The sequence below is a fragment of the Alosa pseudoharengus genome, unplaced genomic scaffold (assembly GCF_046254945.1).
Source record: "Alosa pseudoharengus isolate Yale_2024_CS ecotype anadromous, Long Island Sound unplaced genomic scaffold, YU_APseudo_1.1 YU_APseudo_1.1_scf_4, whole genome shotgun sequence".
NCBI lineage: Eukaryota > Metazoa > Chordata > Actinopteri > Clupeiformes > Clupeidae > Alosa > Alosa pseudoharengus.
The window spans coordinates 23,265,029-23,284,502 of record NW_027468774.1 but is presented as its reverse complement, the minus strand read 5'-3'; the positions used below and the strand labels follow the sequence as shown (position 1 = coordinate 23,284,502).

At 41.7% G+C, this 19,474-nt stretch overlaps 3 protein-coding genes across 3 annotated transcripts; all 3 read right to left on the bottom strand.

Annotated features, from left to right (window-relative positions):
• Positions 1-110: 110 nt before the first annotated feature.
• LOC143102845 (tetraspanin-16-like) lies at positions 111-4,723 on the bottom strand. Its single transcript, XM_076266658.1, has 7 exons — positions 4,647-4,723; positions 3,730-3,927; positions 1,550-1,624; positions 1,337-1,444; positions 1,031-1,183; positions 502-585; positions 111-228 (listed from the first exon to the last, which is right to left on the bottom strand). The coding sequence occupies exons 1-7, from the start codon at positions 4,710-4,712 to the stop codon at positions 112-114; spliced, it is 801 nt and encodes a 266-aa protein (XP_076122773.1). The 5' UTR covers positions 4,713-4,723; the 3' UTR covers position 111.
• A 933-nt stretch (positions 4,724-5,656) lies between these two features.
• LOC143103066 (tetraspanin-1-like) lies at positions 5,657-11,493 on the bottom strand. Its single transcript, XM_076266851.1, has 8 exons — positions 11,344-11,493; positions 8,732-8,809; positions 8,127-8,342; positions 7,632-7,706; positions 7,381-7,488; positions 6,678-6,803; positions 6,491-6,583; positions 5,657-6,232 (listed from the first exon to the last, which is right to left on the bottom strand). The coding sequence occupies exons 2-8, from the start codon at positions 8,786-8,788 to the stop codon at positions 6,179-6,181; spliced, it is 729 nt and encodes a 242-aa protein (XP_076122966.1). The 5' UTR covers positions 8,789-8,809; positions 11,344-11,493; the 3' UTR covers positions 5,657-6,178.
• A 1,167-nt stretch (positions 11,494-12,660) lies between these two features.
• Positions 12,661-19,473, bottom strand: znf653 (zinc finger protein 653). The gene is made up of 10 exons (XM_076265367.1): positions 18,868-19,473; positions 18,608-18,648; positions 18,163-18,462; positions 17,240-17,793; positions 16,586-16,769; positions 16,008-16,098; positions 15,630-15,744; positions 15,087-15,201; positions 14,335-14,434; positions 12,661-13,968 (listed from the first exon to the last, which is right to left on the bottom strand). Exons 1-10 carry the CDS (start codon positions 19,296-19,298, stop codon positions 13,791-13,793), a joined length of 2,109 nt encoding a protein of 702 aa, XP_076121482.1. The 5' UTR covers positions 19,299-19,473; the 3' UTR covers positions 12,661-13,790.
• Position 19,474: the final 1 nt, after the last annotated feature.

Genomic DNA, 19,474 nt, shown 5'->3' with positions numbered 1-19,474 from the left:
ATACATAACAAATCTAGTTGAGAAATCTCAGCAAGAAATGTAATACTTTCTAGCTTCATCACTCTGGTCTGACCTTAGTCATGGTGACTTTTTTATGTAATAGTCTTAATTCTACGCCTCTCTGTGCTCAGATGTTTGTGGCCTGACTCTATGTTTCCTATCTCGTACTTCGTAATGCATGCTGCCCAGCTTCATGAAGAGAATCATGGACAGCATCAGGGATCCAATCTGTGAAGGCATAATCATACACTGTCACATAACACACATGTCTCCTAACACTATAAAGAAAATCACTAAACTCATTGAATTGAGGTTTGCCAAGGGAGAATTCTCCTTTTAACAGCTAGAATTTAAAAATGCAAAGATATAACTAGGAATATAACTGTCTGAATAGGAAAATTAATTTGCAGATGTTGAAGTTTAGTCTAATTGCCCTCTACATTGGACATATTACTGGAACATTTCAATGTCTAAGAGTGTTGAATATCATCTGTAATTTACCTCAACAACACCCATGCTTCCTACAGCTGCTCCCAATGCTGTACCATCTCTCTTGATCACATCAATGACTTTGTTAAAACAGCCCTGCAAAATGAGTAAACACACAAGGATGACATTAGCCTAAATACAGTAATACAGTAAAAATAAAATAATTTCACCTTTCGGAAAAAGAAATCTCCCTTTCTGTCTATTCATCAATGTAGTGGATTAATAAAACATTGTTTCTTCACTTTCTTATCAATTTGTTTAGAGGAATTTGGTGTAAACTGATATGGGGAAAATATTTTAGAGCTGAGTAGAACTAGTATACAGATATGCACTTCATGAATACTAAAAGAATTAGATGGGTGACACTAACTTAACTTGAAGATTATGAAACAATTAAAATCAAATAGTTTTTCCTGAAAAGAAGGGGGTATGGGAGCAAAGGCTACAGAGCAAAGAGCATGTTAAGTGCATTAACAGTGTAATCTTTGAGGCTTTTTAAATGAGCTAGAGAGAGGACTGGTCTCATTGCTCTAGTTAGTACCTCGGGGTGAATGAGGTTGGGGACAATGGTGGTGCCATCACAGGAGGGAGAGGTTATGTTGGCACAGCAGGTCTTTGGGTAAGCCAGCCCAGTGACCTGAGTAAACGTGGACCCCACAAAGTCGGTCTTGTTGGTCAAGCCACAGCAACTAAACTGCAGAAAAACAAGAGTGAATGAAGAGTCATTCAATCATATTTCAGACTTGAACAAAGAGTATGGTAAAAAAAAATATTTTATGTAAAGTATGTGTGTCCTCCACTGAAAATCTTTGTGCTAAAGAGAATATATAGTGAAGTGCAGTCTTACCTTGGTCATGACAACATTCCATGCAGTGGATATAGGGTCTGGAGCAGCCACTCCCATGTAAAACTTCACCAAAGAGTCCTTAAAGATATCATACAGCATGAATCCCACCTACAGCACAAGCATGGTACCAGAGTAGGTAGAGTTATGATGACCAATAGATTGGGCCAGTGCCAAATATTCAAAGGGACTGCACACATTCATTGGTGCACTTACTGAATTACTGTACACCAGGATAACAGTTACACCAACGGTCTGTGCAACAACCCACATCATCATAATGACAAAGAACTGTGGAGAGAGAAAGGAGGTATAGAAGGAATAAGCACAAGCATTACATTTGAAAGCAACAATTTGGTCTACACATCTACTCTGAAAGTACATTCTGATGTTGTAACCCATGTAATAAAAGTAATGAAACATCATGTTACGACAAGAGGCTCTGGAGTTTGGCAACTACCAAGCTTTGTTGTCTAGGGATTAATTTCATTTATGAGCCCTACTTGGTCACAACATAAACAAAACAAACAATACAAAACACAAAACAGCGCATTGTTAACACAGCTAAGAGGATCATTGGAGCACCACTCCCCTCCCTGCAGGACATTTACACCACCCGCCTCACCCGCAAAGCACTAATGATTGTCAAGGACACAACCCACCCTGCACACGAACTGTTCAGCCTCCTGCCCTCTGGAAAGAGGTACAGGAGCCTCCGCTCCCGCACCACCAGACTTGCAAGTAGCTTCATCCACCAAGCAATCAGGATGCTGAACACTCGACGCAGTCTCCCATCACTGACAGCCCCCCCACCCACCCAGGAACCTAGGATCCTTTCTACCCTAACCCCCCCCCCCCCCCCCCCAACACCCCCCCAGGACTGCCCTGTGAAACTGCACTGTGACTGCGCAGCCTAACTTGTTGCTGCTTCATATCAAGCCTGATATACTTGAAATGATCATTATTTATCACTCTGCCACAATGCTGCTGCTACTACTACTCTGTCAGAAGGTTACGCTAGGACTATGTAAATATACAACACAACTACCTCTATTTTTTTGATATATGTTCTATATTTCTATATTTTGATATATGTTCTATATTTCAGTCTCGCACTTTAATGTCTGTATGTGGTATGTCTGTATATTTTTATTTTTTATTGTCTATGTCTAAAGTATGTCTATGTCTGTATTTAAAGTATGTCTATGTCTGCATGGGAAAGTAAGAAACAAAATTTCAATTCTTTGTATGACCAGTGCATGTAAAGAAATTGACAATAAAGCCGACTTGACTTGACTTGACTTGACAAACGAAAAGAAACCCACCTCTAAGCCCAACATCTTACACACTATCCCTACATGATGTGAATATGTGGTAGTGGCACCTACCAAGTGTGGATGAATGTGTGTGTCAGCTTGGCAGAGCTCCTGAGAGTGGTCACCTACCTGGTGGCTTAGTCACACTCCCTGGACACGAGCTATGGCCAGCTCAGGTGCAGTTGTTGGTTACGTTCAGTTTGGTGTGGGTGGTTAGCCTGGGTGAACCCAGACAAACCTTTTAGCAAACTTACTGTTTTACTACTTCCACAGGCATAACCAGCAGTGAAACTGAACTTAAATGTGTGAATTAAAGTCTTCCCAAATCCTTTCAGAAGCACAGCAAACATAACTTTCTTGTAACCAAAGGTTTTAAATGCAGTTGTACTCAATTCCAAAGAAAAAAAACATTCCTGGGTTTTTGGTGACTCAGAAACGGACATCAATGGCCTCCTTTCCAGACCAGCTTGCAGAGGAAATTCAAGTTTGCTAACAGATTCGTTTGGGTTCACCCCCAAACGGGTGGTATAAATCCTTGAGCAAGGCAACTAACCCCTCACTGCTCCCCGAGCGCCGCTGTAGCAAGGCAGCTCACTGCTCCGGGTTAGTGTGTGCTTCACCTCACTGTGTGTTCACTGTGTGCTCTGTGTGTTCACTAATTCACGAATGGGATAAATGCAGAGACCAAATTCCTTGTATATGCAAGTATACTTGGCCTAGAAACCTGATTTACATGTCTAACACTTTTAATGTGAACTTAGGAATTTGCCATTTTTGTCACTTGAAAGTGTCTTACACCACATTTTTAAGCAAATACAGTTGTTTATTTAAGATTAGTGAGCGTATGTTTTAACCTTTGTTGTGGCATCCATGTTTTGCACCCAGCACATGAACACTCGCAGTGGGAAAAACAACGTAATCACGGGGGCGGTCCCTAATATTCCCTGATGGCCTGAACACACCATTTCTACCGTGTGACCAAACCTATCATAACACACATCAACAAAAGAATCCATCTGAAATGTCCCAGTTCTGGCTTTCACCTCTCATCCTTCTTTTATCACTTCCTATCCCACTCACCATTGTCAGGAGGCAGCGATTCTCCCTGCAGGCCCCTGCACACCCCATTATACTGGTGAGGCTGACGATGGAGCCCATAGCAATGCAGATGTAGCTGAGGTTGATGAGCTGCATAAAGTAATGGCCCATCAAGTCGACTAGTGTGGTCGCACCATGTTTCATCCATGCACCCAGGCCGACCAGCAACATACCACTCAGCTAGGGAAAGGTTGGGATGGAATATGCTGATGTTAGAGATTGATCTTTGAATAAAATCCTGAAGGTGTAGCTTAGTTTATGTTTGTTTTCAACCTGCTTCAAGGACATCATTTTAACAACTCTATTACTTTGAGTTGCCACGGAGTACACAGCAGGCATGTCTAACCCTTTGAGAACAGTTTACAGAAATCTGTGCAGAAAAGGCATAACAATATGCTGGGCCCTGGTTTAGATGACAGGCAAATGGCAAAATCACTCAATAAGCAGTGTCTCATGCAAAAACTAAAGCCATCATGTGCCATGTGGAAACAGTGAGATGACTCACTGATGTTTGTGCTAATTAGGATCTTGTTCAAAGCAGTTACATTTTGCCACCTTATTCAATTAGATCTAGATAGACTTCTTTAGACTTTAGACATTAGGCTAAGTGATGTCATTCTTAAAGCAGGTCAAATACACTTTTATCTGTTTTTGTAGCATCTGGCATTAATTGAAGCATTGTTGCATCCACATCAGGCAAAATCAGTGGCAAAACAGTTCAAAGGGTAGTTAATTTGACTCTGTACTATATTAGTACATTCTCCGAAATGTCAGGCTAATATGATTTAACGAAAATTTAACGAATTTTACTGTAAGTTATCAAAACAATCAAAAGGCAGTAAAACATGGTAAGTCAGAGTTTTGGTGAATAGAAAACATGTCTCAATAACACTACTTACGAATATCACTGCACAGGAAAATATCATTGAATGCTTCATACATAAGTATGTGCGATGACCGGCCATCTTTGCAAGTAACGGTTTAGGAATCTAGGAGGACAAAGTTGCAAGCTTGTATGTTAGCTCGTTAGCCAAAGACTAGCCTAATTTGTTTAGGTTCCTTGTACAAAATATTTTTTTTTACCCAAGTCTATAATAGTAATGTTACAAGCAGTCTGCCATGTCATTACACTTAAGATGGATTTCTAATTCTACCCCAGCCAGCACTAATTGTATGTCTCTTGTGATGACAATAGACAATAGCTAACCTAGACTTTTTTACCACTTCGTCAAGTGTATTGAGTCCACTGTGCATGAAGTCCACTGTGATTAATAATCTGCCCTAAGGTTTACATAACTGCAATTGCAAACATAAGTTCACATTATCGGCGACAGTAAAGACGGTCAAACATAGTTAGGTGAAAGTAAAGTAAAGTAAAGCCAATTATTAATTTCATTTCAGGCAGTTCATTTCATTTCATTTCAAGTTCATTTAAGGCAGCTAGATCTTATAAGCAGCTAGCTGCTAACGTTAGCACACAATCAACTTCCCGCTTGCTAATGTTAGCCAGTTACATCTTCAAAGGTAAAGTTAGAGAGGGAAGAATACATAAACTAGAATAATGAGGTAAATCGCATATAATTTTAATCTTCAACTCATCTGTCGATCTGGCCCGATAAAATGTATAAATGTATTTCGTTTGTTACTAACATGCAAAGGTATGCATCAGTGACTTACTTAGAAACAGATGATAATCATAAGTCAGGTCCAGAAGGTTTTAGCTAGTTAGCATGATGCTAATAACCTTTACAACTACAAAGGTGAGATGAACACATTCCAATGAATTATGTTTACCATGGCAACAGCTTTAGAAATCCCACAGTCCAAAGTTCATCAACCTTCATCCCCCATCCATTGATGTAGCTATCCATTTTTACATTTCACATTAAGACATCGTAACCACCTTGAATGTGGTGTAATATCAGTTACTTTATTTTGCTGGGAAAATAATAGGAAACAGGTGCCAGTGGCCTTATACACAATTCCATTCATCATTATATTTTCTGACATTCTTTGGCTGACACATGTAAAAAGGTGATTTATAGGCCTATGACCTAATTTAAAGTGCATATTTAATTGAAAACACATTCCATTTCAACATGTGCCATGAAAACTGGTTGAACATTTATGAGAAGAAAAATAACTCACATTTTAGCCTATCCAAAGTAGGCCTACAATTCAAAATTGTGGTGAGATTATTTTCCCATGCTGAATCATATTATTGCCTATGCAAAATAATCTATTTACATTATAAAGACATCTGAATTTTGAAATGCATAAAATGAAAATCCCTGCGTCATAAGATACCAGTCATGATCCTCGGCTATAAGACCATTTTTGAGTTCTTTGGTTTTGGCTTGTCTGGTGGTTTGTGTGAACTGTGAAATGTTTGGGATGCCTCCTCTTCAGTGAACTTCTTTGATCAATTGGCTTATTTGGAGTCAATATGGCAATACATGGACATCGAGACAACCATTGCAGAGATCTAGCATAAAACAAGAGACATCCTCTGGTTATCATGGATTCTTCAGAACAAAACCACATAGATCATATCAGTATTCACATTCACATACAGTTTAATACCACAGTTTTCATCTAAAATAAATGTGCAATAAATCAGAATAATTTATCTAGGGTGAATCTAGAATTGTTATTTTTCAGTTAATGTGTCGTGTTAAAGCTTGATGCTTAGTGGAAGATAAGCACTGCAAATTAGATTAGACAAGAGGAAGTGTAGACCTACCTCTAAAACAGCAATGCCTAGAGCCACAGCTATTATCACTACTGCATTTTCATTAATCAGCGAAACCAGTTTGTCCAAGCAACCAGGTACTGCCTGTAAAATACATTCAAATACAAAAATGAGTGATGACAATGCAGTGCAGTCAGGTTGAGTGCTTCAATCAGCCTTGTGTACAGGTGTAAATTACCGATATCTGTGCGTTCCTCTCAGTACAGGAAGAAGAGGTGCAGCATGGTGAAGGGTATTCATTTGTGTCAGTGACAAATGGAGACCCTGTGAAGTCTGTGTAGTTGTTGAACCCACAGCATTTCAGCTAATTGGGAGGGGAAATGTTGTGAAAATTATTAATTTTTATTGGCAAATAATATTTCTCTGGTCTCAGGTCTCTTCTAATGTCCCTGGCCCTGTGTTTGACAGGGTATGGTTTTAAGTTATGACTGGCTTGATGTCACATGAACAAGTCTATTTCTCAGACTATACTTTGGATTCCAGCCTGCTGGAAAGTATTTTGCTGAATATTACATGAACATGTAAACACAAATGATAACCTGATTGAAAGGTACTCCGGACTTATTGACAGTGATAATGATATGGTCTAAGCATGTTTACATTTTCAAGGTGGTCTAGCCCAGAACACAGAACTACACAGTCCATTTCCTGAATAATGACTCATATTTATTTGCCCTCCACATGACCATATCAAAATTAATTTGAGAATGATTTGAAATAAGATGAACCAGTTTACCATTAAATACTGTGCAGATCCAAATTGTGGAAAATTGTTACAGTGTGTTTTAATTTACTAATTTACTAATGCCATGGGTCTGACATTACAATAACGGAAATCACTGCCTCTTTCAGGTTTTATTTTTTTTAAACTTCAAACTTACCGTGTCCATGGTTGAGTTCCACAGGCCTGTTACATCAGGATTTCTTCCATAGTCATTTCGGATGTTCTCAGCAGTTTCAACGCCAAGTTTCCTGATCAGGTCTTCGGCCTGAAAGATACAAATTACACCTCTGTCATTAGTCTCTTCTGCAGCACAGTAGTGTCTGTGTGTGTGTGTGTGTGTGTGTGTGTGTGTGTGTGTGTGTGTGTGTGTGTGTGTGTGTGTGTCTGTGTGTGTGTGTGTCATCTTACTAAAGGTTTGAAGACCAAAATGACCACCGCTCCAGCCACCTCTGCTATGAAGACCAGCAACACTATAATAAAGAACTGCAGGAGAGGAGGTATAAGAGTGGCAGCAAGAAATCCTTTTTGTGTTTTTTTGTTGTTGTTTTGGTTCACACCAGGAAGTAACAATATTATAACACAAACAACCTCAACTGCAATCCACCTTCCTGGCAACACTCCAGATTATTATCCAGTTAACAGTTATCTACAACATTGTCTGAATAATATGTAAGAGTAAAGTAATTACAGACATATAGTAATTTATGTTACATATAAAATTATGAAGTACCTGTCCCTACTCTTTTCCTCACTACACTTCTCAACCCTGGTCCCTTATGGCCACTTCTGGTATACATTTAACCACTAGCCTGGGAAGCATACAAATCTGAAAACTCATTGAATTAAATTGGTGTTGTGTTAGCCAGGTACAAAAGCATCTGTCTTTGAGGTACTCAGGCTTACCAGCAGCAGCATACACTTGCTCTCCTTAATGGCTCCACAGCATCCCAGGAAGCCCAGGAGCAGGAGCACGGCGCCCACGGCTATCAGGAGGTACCCCACGTTTACGACCTGGTTGAGCTCCTCCGGCGCACCAGGAATCTTGTCCAGCAAGGAGAAGAAGGAGTTGCTGTCTACCTTCACCCATATGCCCACCCCCAGGATCGTAGCTCCAGCCAGCTGAGTTTTGATGTGAAGGTCGCAGAGAATGAGAGAAAGTACGACGAAACAAATTAAGAGGTGAACATGAGGTTTAAGGAAACGTTTTCTAAACAGTTATTTTGAAACACAATTTTGACATGGTAGGAAGACTGTGAAGTTTAATGGAACTCAATGGAACTCCATGCGCTCCATATCTGTACTTTGCTAACTGGAAACTGACATGTCATACTTTGAATCACCAAAGATTAACCTGAAACTGAGGAGGAAGTGACCACGAACTCAGACGAAACAAGTTTTATATTGGTACCCTCTGATCTTATCTGTTGACACTGTGGTCCTTGAAACCCATTAAATAAGTGTGATATGAGTCACCTGAAAAAGCAGTAAGGGTGTGTTTCTGAACTTACAAAGATGATGCCATTAAAGGCAAACATCATGAGTTTGAGAAATCCAAAGCAGCCCATTCCTGAGGTCACGGTTTCCTCCTGGAACAGATATACAAAAATGTGTTTTTGAACAGACTTTCACAAGTAGTACTATTTTATATAACATGAAAGGTGATACATTCTTAGGGGATTTCCCACAGTAGCCAATTTAACATTAAACAATATTCTACAAGATACAACAGCCATGCACAAAAAAAACGCAAATGTGCCGCATGTTGTACCCAGAATCCGTACAGGCTCTCAGTCACAGTACAACATCTGCTGCCACATAAAATCAGATAAGAGGTAATATGACAAAAAGAACATTTGAAACCAACAATAAATCTTGCACATATAAATCATTGATGTTGTGCATTTCGCTGTGACACTCATTAACCTTGGGCACGTATGTCAGTTCAGGTTTAAGAAAGTGTTATTTCCTCCTATCTGTCTCCATACTCACTGACACAGGGGCAAAGGGACTCTGTGCCAATGTGACTTAATAGGCCTCAGTTCAAACCATTCTGAAATGAGGCCTGTACAAGCATTGACACCTGAGACATGGAAACAGACACGTTACCAGGAAGACCAAGAACAACAACGTGGATGCAGCTTGGTTTAACTTTATTTACACTCTCTCTCTCTCACACACACACACACACACCTACTGGTTTAGTTTCCGGTTTGTTTTTCATGCCTTGCAAAAACATTCAAATTTACTTGTCTAGCTAGTCATACAATGAAAGATATGATTGTCCAGTCCCTACAAACTTATCTGTGACATGTTCATTGGCTATTTGACTGTTTCCCCATGTAACTTTCATTCTCAAGTAAACTAAACCACATGGCCCTTCTTAATTTATTTGGTTATCTGGCCCATTTCATTTTGACCCAAGATGAGTTGGGTTTTCAGAAAATTCATTTTAAACTGGCTCAATGTACTCTGGACCCTGAGCAACTTCTCACATCTTTAAACTGATGAAGTCAGGCCATTATAGCAGCCAGAAGGCCGAGAGGCTCCTTTTGTAGAATAAATAATTAACAAATTCCACTTTAATACATATGAAGTAGAAGACAACATGTGAAGAGAAACAAATTAGAGTTTGTAATTAAAGAATGAACCAGCCCATAGTCCAAAACAAAACACAACAAGAACCAGATTAATATTCCATTTGGTGTTTCTCATAAAAAAAAAGGTTACAGATTAGGATTGGGGGTCAAAATGCCAGGTCAATATTTAGCCCAGTAACACATTCATCACATGACCCAACCCAACATTTCCGGAACAAGTAGTTCACTCACTCCGAAAGCTTAGGTACTCTACCTATAGCCCACACAATCCTTTTTCAACCAATATGTCTCATGGAGCTTTACAGAGTGTTAAACATTCAGACAGGGCCCATGAGTAACAGGGGCGAGGAAAAACTCCCTAGAATTGGAGATACATATAATTACTATATAATAATACAATACCACAAGAGCCATGAGGAAGTTCTATGATACATTCAAATCACCTGAGTGAGATCGTGGCATACACTTCCTTCATCTCCCATGAACACTCAAACGTAAACATGTATAATTGTTGGCTGCTATGCTGAAGGGTTATTTTTTAGCAGAAGATAAAATGGCCTCAGTGCACTTCTATTTGAATAGCAAACCAAGAGATCCAGTCCAGTCCCCTCCAGCCAAATTAGGCAAACATGAACAACCTGGCTCGTAGCCCCTTCTGACGATGTCTGCATGAACGAGGGAGAGTTTCCCATGCCCATTAAACATGGCAGATAAAAGAGGGCTTTGTTTGTCTTATAGGGCTCAAGCCTGATATAATGGTTTCTCTGATGGTGCCCTGCATTTCTGTAGGGCACACTAGAGGACACACACCTGGTGACAGGTAATTCCTGGAGAAATGGAGATAAACACTGTGTGCAATGAGCCCAAATCAGGAAGAACACAAAGATGTGGATAGGCAAAAGCATAGAGAAACACAAAAACAATATTTTCATCAGAAGTGTTCTCCACAATATCTACTGTTCACATGTAAATGCCTTTTTCAGATTGGGAAATGTTTATTAAAAATATGGCTGTAATGAAAATTCTCATTATGCTCTTGCCACATGGATGTTGTCCTGGTCCAACAAAGACATGGTGAAAGTTTAATGTTTTTGTCTTGGTGGAATTTAAATAGAAAATGGCCATCGAAGTGACTTAAACAATTCAAGACACCTGCCTGCCTTAATTAAAATAACCGACAAAATGTCTTAGAGTAGCTACATGTGATATACACTGCTAGGTTAGTGTCATTCACAATGTTGGACAAACTAACAATTCAGCAAGTGTTTGCTGTCTGAACTATAGGGTCAAAATGAATTCTAGTTTACTATCAACACAAATGTAATTATTGATAAATAATATTTGAATGAAAAAAGCAAACAATTTCTTAAGCAATAAACAATTTCTCTATGACAATGTTTCATATGCTGTAACATACAACATTGTTTGTATTGAATATAACTAAAACAATATAATTGACAATGTTGAAACATTTCTATCAATTTGACCAAAACACCGTAAGTCTTCCAAAGAGAGAGCCTTACCTGTACTGAATGATCTGAGTAGGATGTTGAGTGATGTTTGCGTATCTATGAGTTACGTTGCCTGTGCTGTTTGGCGTGGACAGCGCTCTTTCATTCAATTGCTCACTCACACGCTCTGTTCCTCCTCTCTCTCTCTTTCTTTCCCTCTCTCCCTGTGGTGCAGGGGCTTGGTTATAAACAGGGGGAAGGGAGGGAGCCTGGGTGTTTGCAGGTGGGAGTGATTGCAGGGATGCCATGCCCTCCCACTGGAACAAGTTTCAGTCTGGTAAAGAGACGACAGAGGGGGAGGGATGCAGCCGTAACCAAGGCACCATTAAAGCCACACACACAAATCATCGCAGCATGTCAGTAAAATCTTTTCTATACTAATTTCCACAACGTAATTTACATAAACAACTACAGTTTCTGCATTCACCTGCCTGCCATCCAACAGCAAGACAAAGGCATTCATCACTGCACTGTGACCAATCACATTATTTATGTAATATACTACCAATGACTGTGTTGGTTAACAAAAGCAACAGCCTTTGCTCAACACACAGAAAGAGAACTCACTATTCAGATAGTGGCATAGTAGACTTAAGACTCAGGCCCCTTGCCCCTTGCCATGACACGAAAGGCTCGAGTAGGCAAGAACAAACAAACTTTGGCAAACACAGATGAACAAAGCCACGGGACCAGCTTTTAGATCTATAAACACTCCACAATGGCAATAACCAGAAATACAAACAATGGCTGTGAAAAAAGAAATAAGAGGCAAATGACATTCAAAACTGTGATTACAGACTACATTAGAAAGAGGAATTTCCAGCAGAGAAGTTCTCTGTATGGTCAGTTCACTGTACGTATGTAGGTACGTATCTATTGTTACATTTCAAGCTCGAAACGTAACACTGGTGAATAGTCATTAAAAAATCCTGATTGGAGCCAGTGTGCGAACATTCCACCCTTTTTCTATTTTATAGCCTAGCACTTTTTGTCCAGCACCTGCCATGGATGTGCGCACCAACAAACAACTTTTCTGGTACGTATCTATTGCACATTGAAATAGGAATACTTCCCTCTCCCTAAAATCACCCAACTGTACAACCTAACCATCACATGACTGTGGAGTACAGTAGGTTTGGCAGCTCGGTACACACTGCGTTACATGTGATGGCATTATGGCCACATACAGACAAGCTGTTCTGTTTCACAACACTTGTAAAAAGCCATTAAAACACAGCTGACGTAAGAACTACAGGGCACAATAGTGGCTGGAGATGTTGATTTACGGAATTACCTTACTTCTAAAAAAAATATACAAAAAGGCTGCGCAACTTTCCATACAGTGTCTTGTTTATTTATCCAAAACAATTCTCTTTTGAGGGTACCTGTACATTCTCTATTCACATTATATTCACATATCTTACAGATTTATTCAATTTCTATGATACAAGTAGAGAACCAAGGAAAGAAAAAATATATAAATTATAACTGTTTGTTCTTTTATCAAGAAGGTGAAACTGATACGGCAAGTCACACTCTAGACCACTGTAGACAGTTGGGAGTGAAGGGACATGGGGTAGGGCAGTCACAAACACTAATTCACAAACCAACATGTGTTTGGCTTACATTTCCTGAGAGTATAGGCAGCACGTACAGCTTCCACAGGTTTCATAGGAGAGGGTTTATACTGAGAGGTCCATACATTTTTGTGCCCCTGCTTTTTTCGATAAAGCCCATCAGAGGAAAATCTTTGATTTTGAACTGTATCTCTGAAGAAACCACGTTTAGTTCTATAAAAAGGGCACCAATCAGAGCTGTGTGCCTTACTGGAGGGGCTTCAGATGCATCTGTACCTTATTGTCCATTGTTGTACATGTGACTAATAAGAGGGAGTGAAGTAAGGATGTTGAAATGCAGAAAATCATCACATAAGCACAGGCGTAAGAGTCTCAAGTGTATCAGTGATCTTCTGTCCCCTCTTATTGGATGCTGTCAAACAGGAAATGCAGATGTTCTCCTCTGAGAGAAGCCCCGTGGATCAAGCCACAAGCCCTAGCAGCACAGTCTGGGCAAACCACAGTCCTGTAGCCTGCATGACCCAATGCAGGCCATGTACAGCACAGTCTGGGCAAACCACAGTCCTGTAGCCTGCATGACCCAATGCAGGCCATGTCCAGCACAGTCCAGCAGACTGAGAGGACCAGCACAGAGGACATTCTCAATCAGGACGCCCGACGCTCTCTGGAAGGTTTTTTGTCCCTTCACACCCTCCGTTCCCCGGATTCATCTCAGTCACCTCTAGAATTCCATATTGCACTTTTGACCCTCTGTGGACAGTTTTTGCCCTCATTCTTTTTTTTCCCCCAATCCATCTTTCATTTCTATGGGTCCACCACTCTGCTCATTCTCACGGCACCTGTAATGCCACTTTAGTGCTTTTTTTTTTTTGGTTGTTCTCCTCACACAGCCTGCTTCTCCGGGTGGCTCTTGAGCTTGTGGAACTTGACGCTGTCCAGCTTCTCAAAGCGCTTCCCGCAGTGCTCGCACGTGAAGTTGTAGTGGGCCTCCGGCGTGTGCTTCTTCATGTGCCAGTTGAGGGAGGCGCGCTGCCGGCACTGGTACCCACAGATCTCACACCTACGGGGAAGGACATGGAGAAGAAAAAGAGGCTGAGGTAGAAAAAAGACACAAAAGAGAGTACATTGTCTGAGAACCAAGTAGCAAGTTGACGACATGCTCATCTCACAGTGCCACCCAGAGTGTCGTTAGGTCTGACAGATCATCACTTATTTTCTCTGAAAGCCAGACATCAACGTTTACCAAAGCTAGTCACATGTGTCTTTTGTGGTTGGGATGCTGTGGTGTGTCTTCAAAGCCACTGCAAAAACAAAATGTTCCCTTGCCCTTGCAGTACAACCAGACAGTGTCAAACACTGGGCACTTCTCACCCCTGTTTTTAAGCTGTGTTTGTGTGAGTGTGTGTGTGGACAAGACTGGACTCACTGAAGTGGGGTCTCTCCTGTGTGTGTGCGCCGGTGCACCTCCAGGTGGTTCTTCCTCTTAAAGGACTTGCCACATGTCTCACAGATGAAGTCTCGGACACCTGACAGAGGTCACATAACAGTGGGAAAAGGGGCACTAGGGACTTACCAGGTTAAAGGCTCCTGATAAAGAGGCGCATTTGTGATAACAAATGCATTTGTGTTCTGGATTATAAACAGAGATAGACATCACTACCATAAATGTGTGCGAGTTACAGGCAGTCAAATGTAGTCAATACATAAGATATATTTATATGTTATATATGTTTTTTTAAACATGTTGGTGGCATCAAATTCAAAATGAACATATATTTTCCATGAAACAGTCCGAATTTTCATTTTCAACATTCGATATGTTGTCTATGTCCTTTTTGCTGCAAAAATATGGGTTTACGAGACTTGTCACATTCTCTTTTTATTTGCATTTTACACAACGTCACAACTTTTTCTGATTTGCGGTTGTAAATACGATCGTAATAGGGGTCTGAAAAGTACTTCAGGTCAATCCATAAAAAATGTGTGTGTGCTCTACCACTGCTGACTGTTATCAGCATTGTAAAATGGGTAAACAGAGGTATTTCAGCATATTTCTAAAATAAACCTTACCTAACCTAACTTACAGCAAAAGAACATACCATATAGGCTGGTTTTGTTCAATAAATGTATGTGACATCTGAATGTGTTTGTAATGTGAAAGTTTGCGGGAGTGTGTACCTGAGTGGATAATCATGTGGCGATGCAGGTGGTTGGAGAGATAGAACTTCTTCCCACAGCCAGGATGGGGGCACACCTTTGTCCGCCCTTTCCTGTGGACTAGGTTAACATGGTTCTGCAAGATTCAAGCAGAATACTTTATACACTACATTTAGGATTTACTGCTTCTGCAAACTGAAAAGCACAGAATGATTGATCAAGGAGCTTTCTAAAGGTTTGAGAAAAGATTCTGTCTATTTTTCTGTGTTTCAAAGGCCTCATGCCTCTACTGTGTACAAATCTACATGCACAAGTCCACAGCTTTTCCATAACTAGATGGTGTTTAGAACAGCTACACTGCAATCATAATCTATACGTGTATCATTCTTAGGCCATAGCACACCTCACTATTTCATTAATGATTAGTTCATTTCAATTACTTCCATCTAAAATGACGCTCCCACTAGTTCAGGAGTTGTGCAAACAAAAAGGTTTCCTTTACGTATGGAGTACACAACTTTGGCAAACACACCTACACCCTGTAGGCCCCGAGTTGTAGCTCACCTGAAAGCTACTAATGGCCACATACACCTGACTGCAGCCCTCGTAAGGACAGTGGAACATCTTTAGCATCCCATCAGCCTCTATGACAGGACCTCGCCGCCTCCTTTTGGACCTGCTACAGTAGCAATAAGAAAAATAAAGACCCAAGGCTCACACATATCAGAACTGGCAAGGTAGTTTATGCAGTCATAATGATAGGAAATGACAATGCAAGCAGTAAACTCTAAAACAATTGGATATTTAAAAAAAAAAAGTAAAACCTAGGTGACCTGTAAATTGAACTAACCCTTTCCAGAGATCTGTGACAAAACGTCCTAAACACCTGACTACACACCTAGACTGAGTGGCGCCTTTCTGCCACCTCCAGCGGTCTCCTACCTTGTGAGGCTGCGCTGTAGATCCTTGGTGCTGGGTGTCCGGAGGCTGTGCACCTCCTCTGCAGGCTGGAGCTGCTGTCTCTCTTGTACGACTGTGGGGAGGACAGAGTCGTCCAGATGCACACATTCAAAAGGGCCGTCAGTGACATCTCTGTCAGCAGTGTGAAGGAGGTCACTTATTACATCCACCATAAGGCGGCCTGCTCATTGAATGTAGTTTGTTTGAGTGAAAAGACTATCAGTCCCTCTGGTGGCCAAATAACAAAATGCCTTCTGAAACTTTAGACACTATTTTCATAAATACAAACCGACTTAGTGATGTTTTGGTATTGCTGTATATCTTTATATTACATTATATTCATTGTTACCCTAAATGTATGTGCCTTTAAAATACTATCTAACTCTAGATGTACAACACAGAAATGCATTAATCTATTCAAATAATTAATTCAGCACAATTAATTCTGATTTATCAACTTTAAATCAATTCAAATGTATCATATTAACTGTAGGCCAAAGCACACATGAACACAGCTGGTTAAACAGCGGTTTAAACTTTTAACATGGATGGTTCCTCACCTGTGACGGCCTCCGCTGAGTCAGTAATGGGCCCCCTGAGGCCTGCCTCTGCCTGACACATCTGGTTGTAGGCCATGCCCTCTATAACGGTGCAGGTGACCTCCTCCCCGTCACTAGAGCCCATGTTGAGCTGGATGCCTTCCGATGTCAGCGCTTCATAACTGGGGCCAGTGATGATTATGAGCTAAAGGTAAGAGGAAAAAGAGAGGGTCTTTACCATAGTAGAGATCATGTGACTAAACCATGACTCACGTGGATGCTCTGCATAGTCTGGGGGCACTTCATTATGTACCTCATCTGACAACAGCAGCAATCATGGGATTAGACCGTATTCCTGTTTGTATTAGCAACTACCCTTTATTGAAATGGAAATCACACCCTCTTGCATTTTACCAGCCAGCTCATACCAGACAGCCAAAACATCAATTCTGTTAGGTATATTACCTAATGGCAATTTCTGATGACTGGAAGGGAAATTAGTAGACATGGACATAACTAGGAGTCCAAGGAGTAGACAGGGACATAACTAGGACTCCAAGGAGTGGACAGGGACATATCTAGGACTTCAAGGAGTGGACAGGGACATATCTAGGACTCCAAGGAGTGGACAGGGACATATCTAGGACTGCATTGCTTGTTCAGGTGTGTATCTACCTGTGATGCTTCCAGCGTGCCCCTCTGCTCAGGCAGTTCACAGCTGCTAACAACAGTCTGCAGTGTCTGTGGCTCGAACAGCTCTCCCGCCTGGCCCTGCATGGGAATGGTGCCCGCAGGGTTCGCCTGCAACAGGGTGGCCCCAGCATTGCCTGACCCATCTCCATCTTGCACCGCCGGCCTGTCCATCAGGGCCTGTGTCACAACAACACACTCATAGCTAGAGGGGACCACCTCGGCTCCTAAGCCTACTGCAGCCATGCCCAGCTGCCCAACGGCGTCTTCGGACAGGTCCAGGTCCCGTCCCGCATCTACACAGGAGCCCTTGTGGTCAGGCTTGCCAAGTGCCTGGGCTGCTTGGCCCTCCATGACCACCTCCATCTCCCAGACAGGCTGGCTCTCTGCTGGGCACTCAGTGCCCGATGTGCAATCATGCGCAACACTGGAGGACGCTGTAAGTTGGGTGAGAGCGGTGATCTGGTCCTCGTGGCTCACAGTCACGTGAGCGGCCTGGGAGACATCAGCGTTGGCTATGCTGGAGTCACTCAGCTCCTCTGTGAAACGAAATTAAGGGGGAGGGTGACACAGATAGATTAATCATTAAATATCTGACTAAAACGTGACACTTAGATTGCACCAATACAACTGCTGACATATAATATTAGACTGCTTGCACAAACAGAAAGGCATTGAAGACAGGCATGTAAAATCCATACCATTGCCACCACCATTCATCCATCTATCTATACCACCAACATTGTACTCGTTAAGGATAATCTATTCAGTTTTCAAACATTCCTAAAGATCAGGTATAGAGATATCATGTGTCACATATAGTTGATCTAATGTTGACCCTGATGTGAACACAAAATCACATCAGTTGCCAGTACCATGAGGGGAGAGACTTTATGTTACACCTTTACCTTTGCGTGCTTTCCGTCTTCCCCGAGTGTTGGCCCCCGATATCATCTCGACCCTGGTCTCCCTCTCAGCCTCTCCTTCGGTCTCGGCCTCTTCCTCCGCCTCAGACTCGCTGCCACCCCCAGCTGGCCAGGACAGGTGCTGCACAAACGAGTGTGCTGCATCACACTGCCACAGCACAGAGGTGGACAGGCCTAGGACTGGCTCAAGAGCTTTCAGCTGGGGCTCATGTGGACAGGTCTGTGAGTGCTCCTGGTACCAGCCAACTAATGCCTGCAAGCTGGTAACAGGGGTCTTCTTGCCTAGAAAGCAGGCCCAGGGTGTAACAATTATGAATCAGAATCAACACACTATCAAAGTGAGAGTAGAACAAATATTTGTTTGTCAGGTACAACCCTGAACACGTCAGATACACTAAAATTTAACTTCATGAGACTAGTGACTCACTCTTTCTCTGATTGCCACACAGTTCTGGAATGGTCTTCTTCCTGTTAACAGCAATAGTGTTACTACAATTTACAACACTAAGGTTTTGTGGAGAAGGCAACACGCAAACAGAGTTCCTATACTGGTAAACCATGCAATATTGTTCATGTGGAAAAGTGCAACGTATACACTGCAGTTAGACCTGGCGTTGCCAGCGGTGAATCTGCAGCAGCATGAAGAGCCAATCAGTGTTAAAGCAAAATATCACTCTGTTCACGTACCCGCCATATCGCTGCTGATATCTCTCTCCATATGCAGAATTCAACAGAATCAAATACTCTGCTAAACCAGCATCGCTCAAGGTAGTTTGCCGGCGCAGCTCACTCCAAACCTTGTGTGACTCTCCAAGGTATACTCGCCGCACGTCGTACTTCTTCCTTGACTCCAGTCGCCTCTGCGCTCGGTCGGAGTCGGTAAGCCTGGGCCGACCTCTACAACGCCGTAAAATAGCCTTGATCTGGTCCCCCGTTTCTTTCGGGTCCAAGGTGGCCTCTCCTGCATACCCAGTCGCCATCTTGGCCATCAGCTGTCTGTTGTTGTGGTGGTTTACTGATGATTTCAACGGAAGTTGACTGAAGACAGGAAATAGCAATGTTTGGGTAGCATTGGAGCCGTGGTTCTCTGCGCATTCTAGTGCAACTGTACTGCGCATCAGGAGCGCTCAGTAATTATTTTTCTTCGATTGGGATATGTATTGTTTTAGTATTAATTTCCGTATTTTATCGACCAGTTTGTGCACAGTAAACAATAACGTACAATAACGCACATTTTGCAATTACAGAGTTGTGTTATTTCCTAGTCAGTGTGGGCTGCACAAATATTCCCATT

Coding starts and splice junctions, on each gene's coding strand:
- LOC143103066 (XM_076266851.1), bottom strand. CDS start 8,788: ATGGGCTGCTTTGGATTTCTCAAACTCATGATGTTTGCCTTTAATGGC. Junction 7,707..8,126: donor GCAAGTGTATGCTGCTGCTG/GTAAGCCTGAGT, acceptor CCTCTCCTGCAG/TTCTTTATTATAGTGTTGCT. Junction 6,584..6,677: donor AGAGGAACGCACAGATATCG/GTAATTTACACC, acceptor TGTATTTTACAG/GCAGTACCTGGTTGCTTGGA.
- LOC143102845 (XM_076266658.1), bottom strand. CDS start 4,712: ATGGCCGGTCATCGCACATACTTATGTATGAAGCATTCAATGATATTT. Junction 1,445..1,549: donor TCCTGGTGTACAGTAATTCA/GTAAGTGCACCA, acceptor CTTGTGCTGTAG/GTGGGATTCATGCTGTATGA. Junction 1,184..1,336: donor GGAATGTTGTCATGACCAAG/GTAAGACTGCAC, acceptor GTTTTTCTGCAG/TTTAGTTGCTGTGGCTTGAC.
- znf653 (XM_076265367.1), bottom strand. CDS start 19,298: ATGCGCAGTACAGTTGCACTAGAATGCGCAGAGAACCACGGCTCCAAT. Junction 15,745..16,007: donor CTACAGCGCAGCCTCACAAG/GTAGGAGACCGC, acceptor TTGCTACTGTAG/CAGGTCCAAAAGGAGGCGGC. Junction 13,969..14,334: donor ACAGGAGAGACCCCACTTCA/GTGAGTCCAGTC, acceptor CCTTCCCCGTAG/GTGTGAGATCTGTGGGTACC.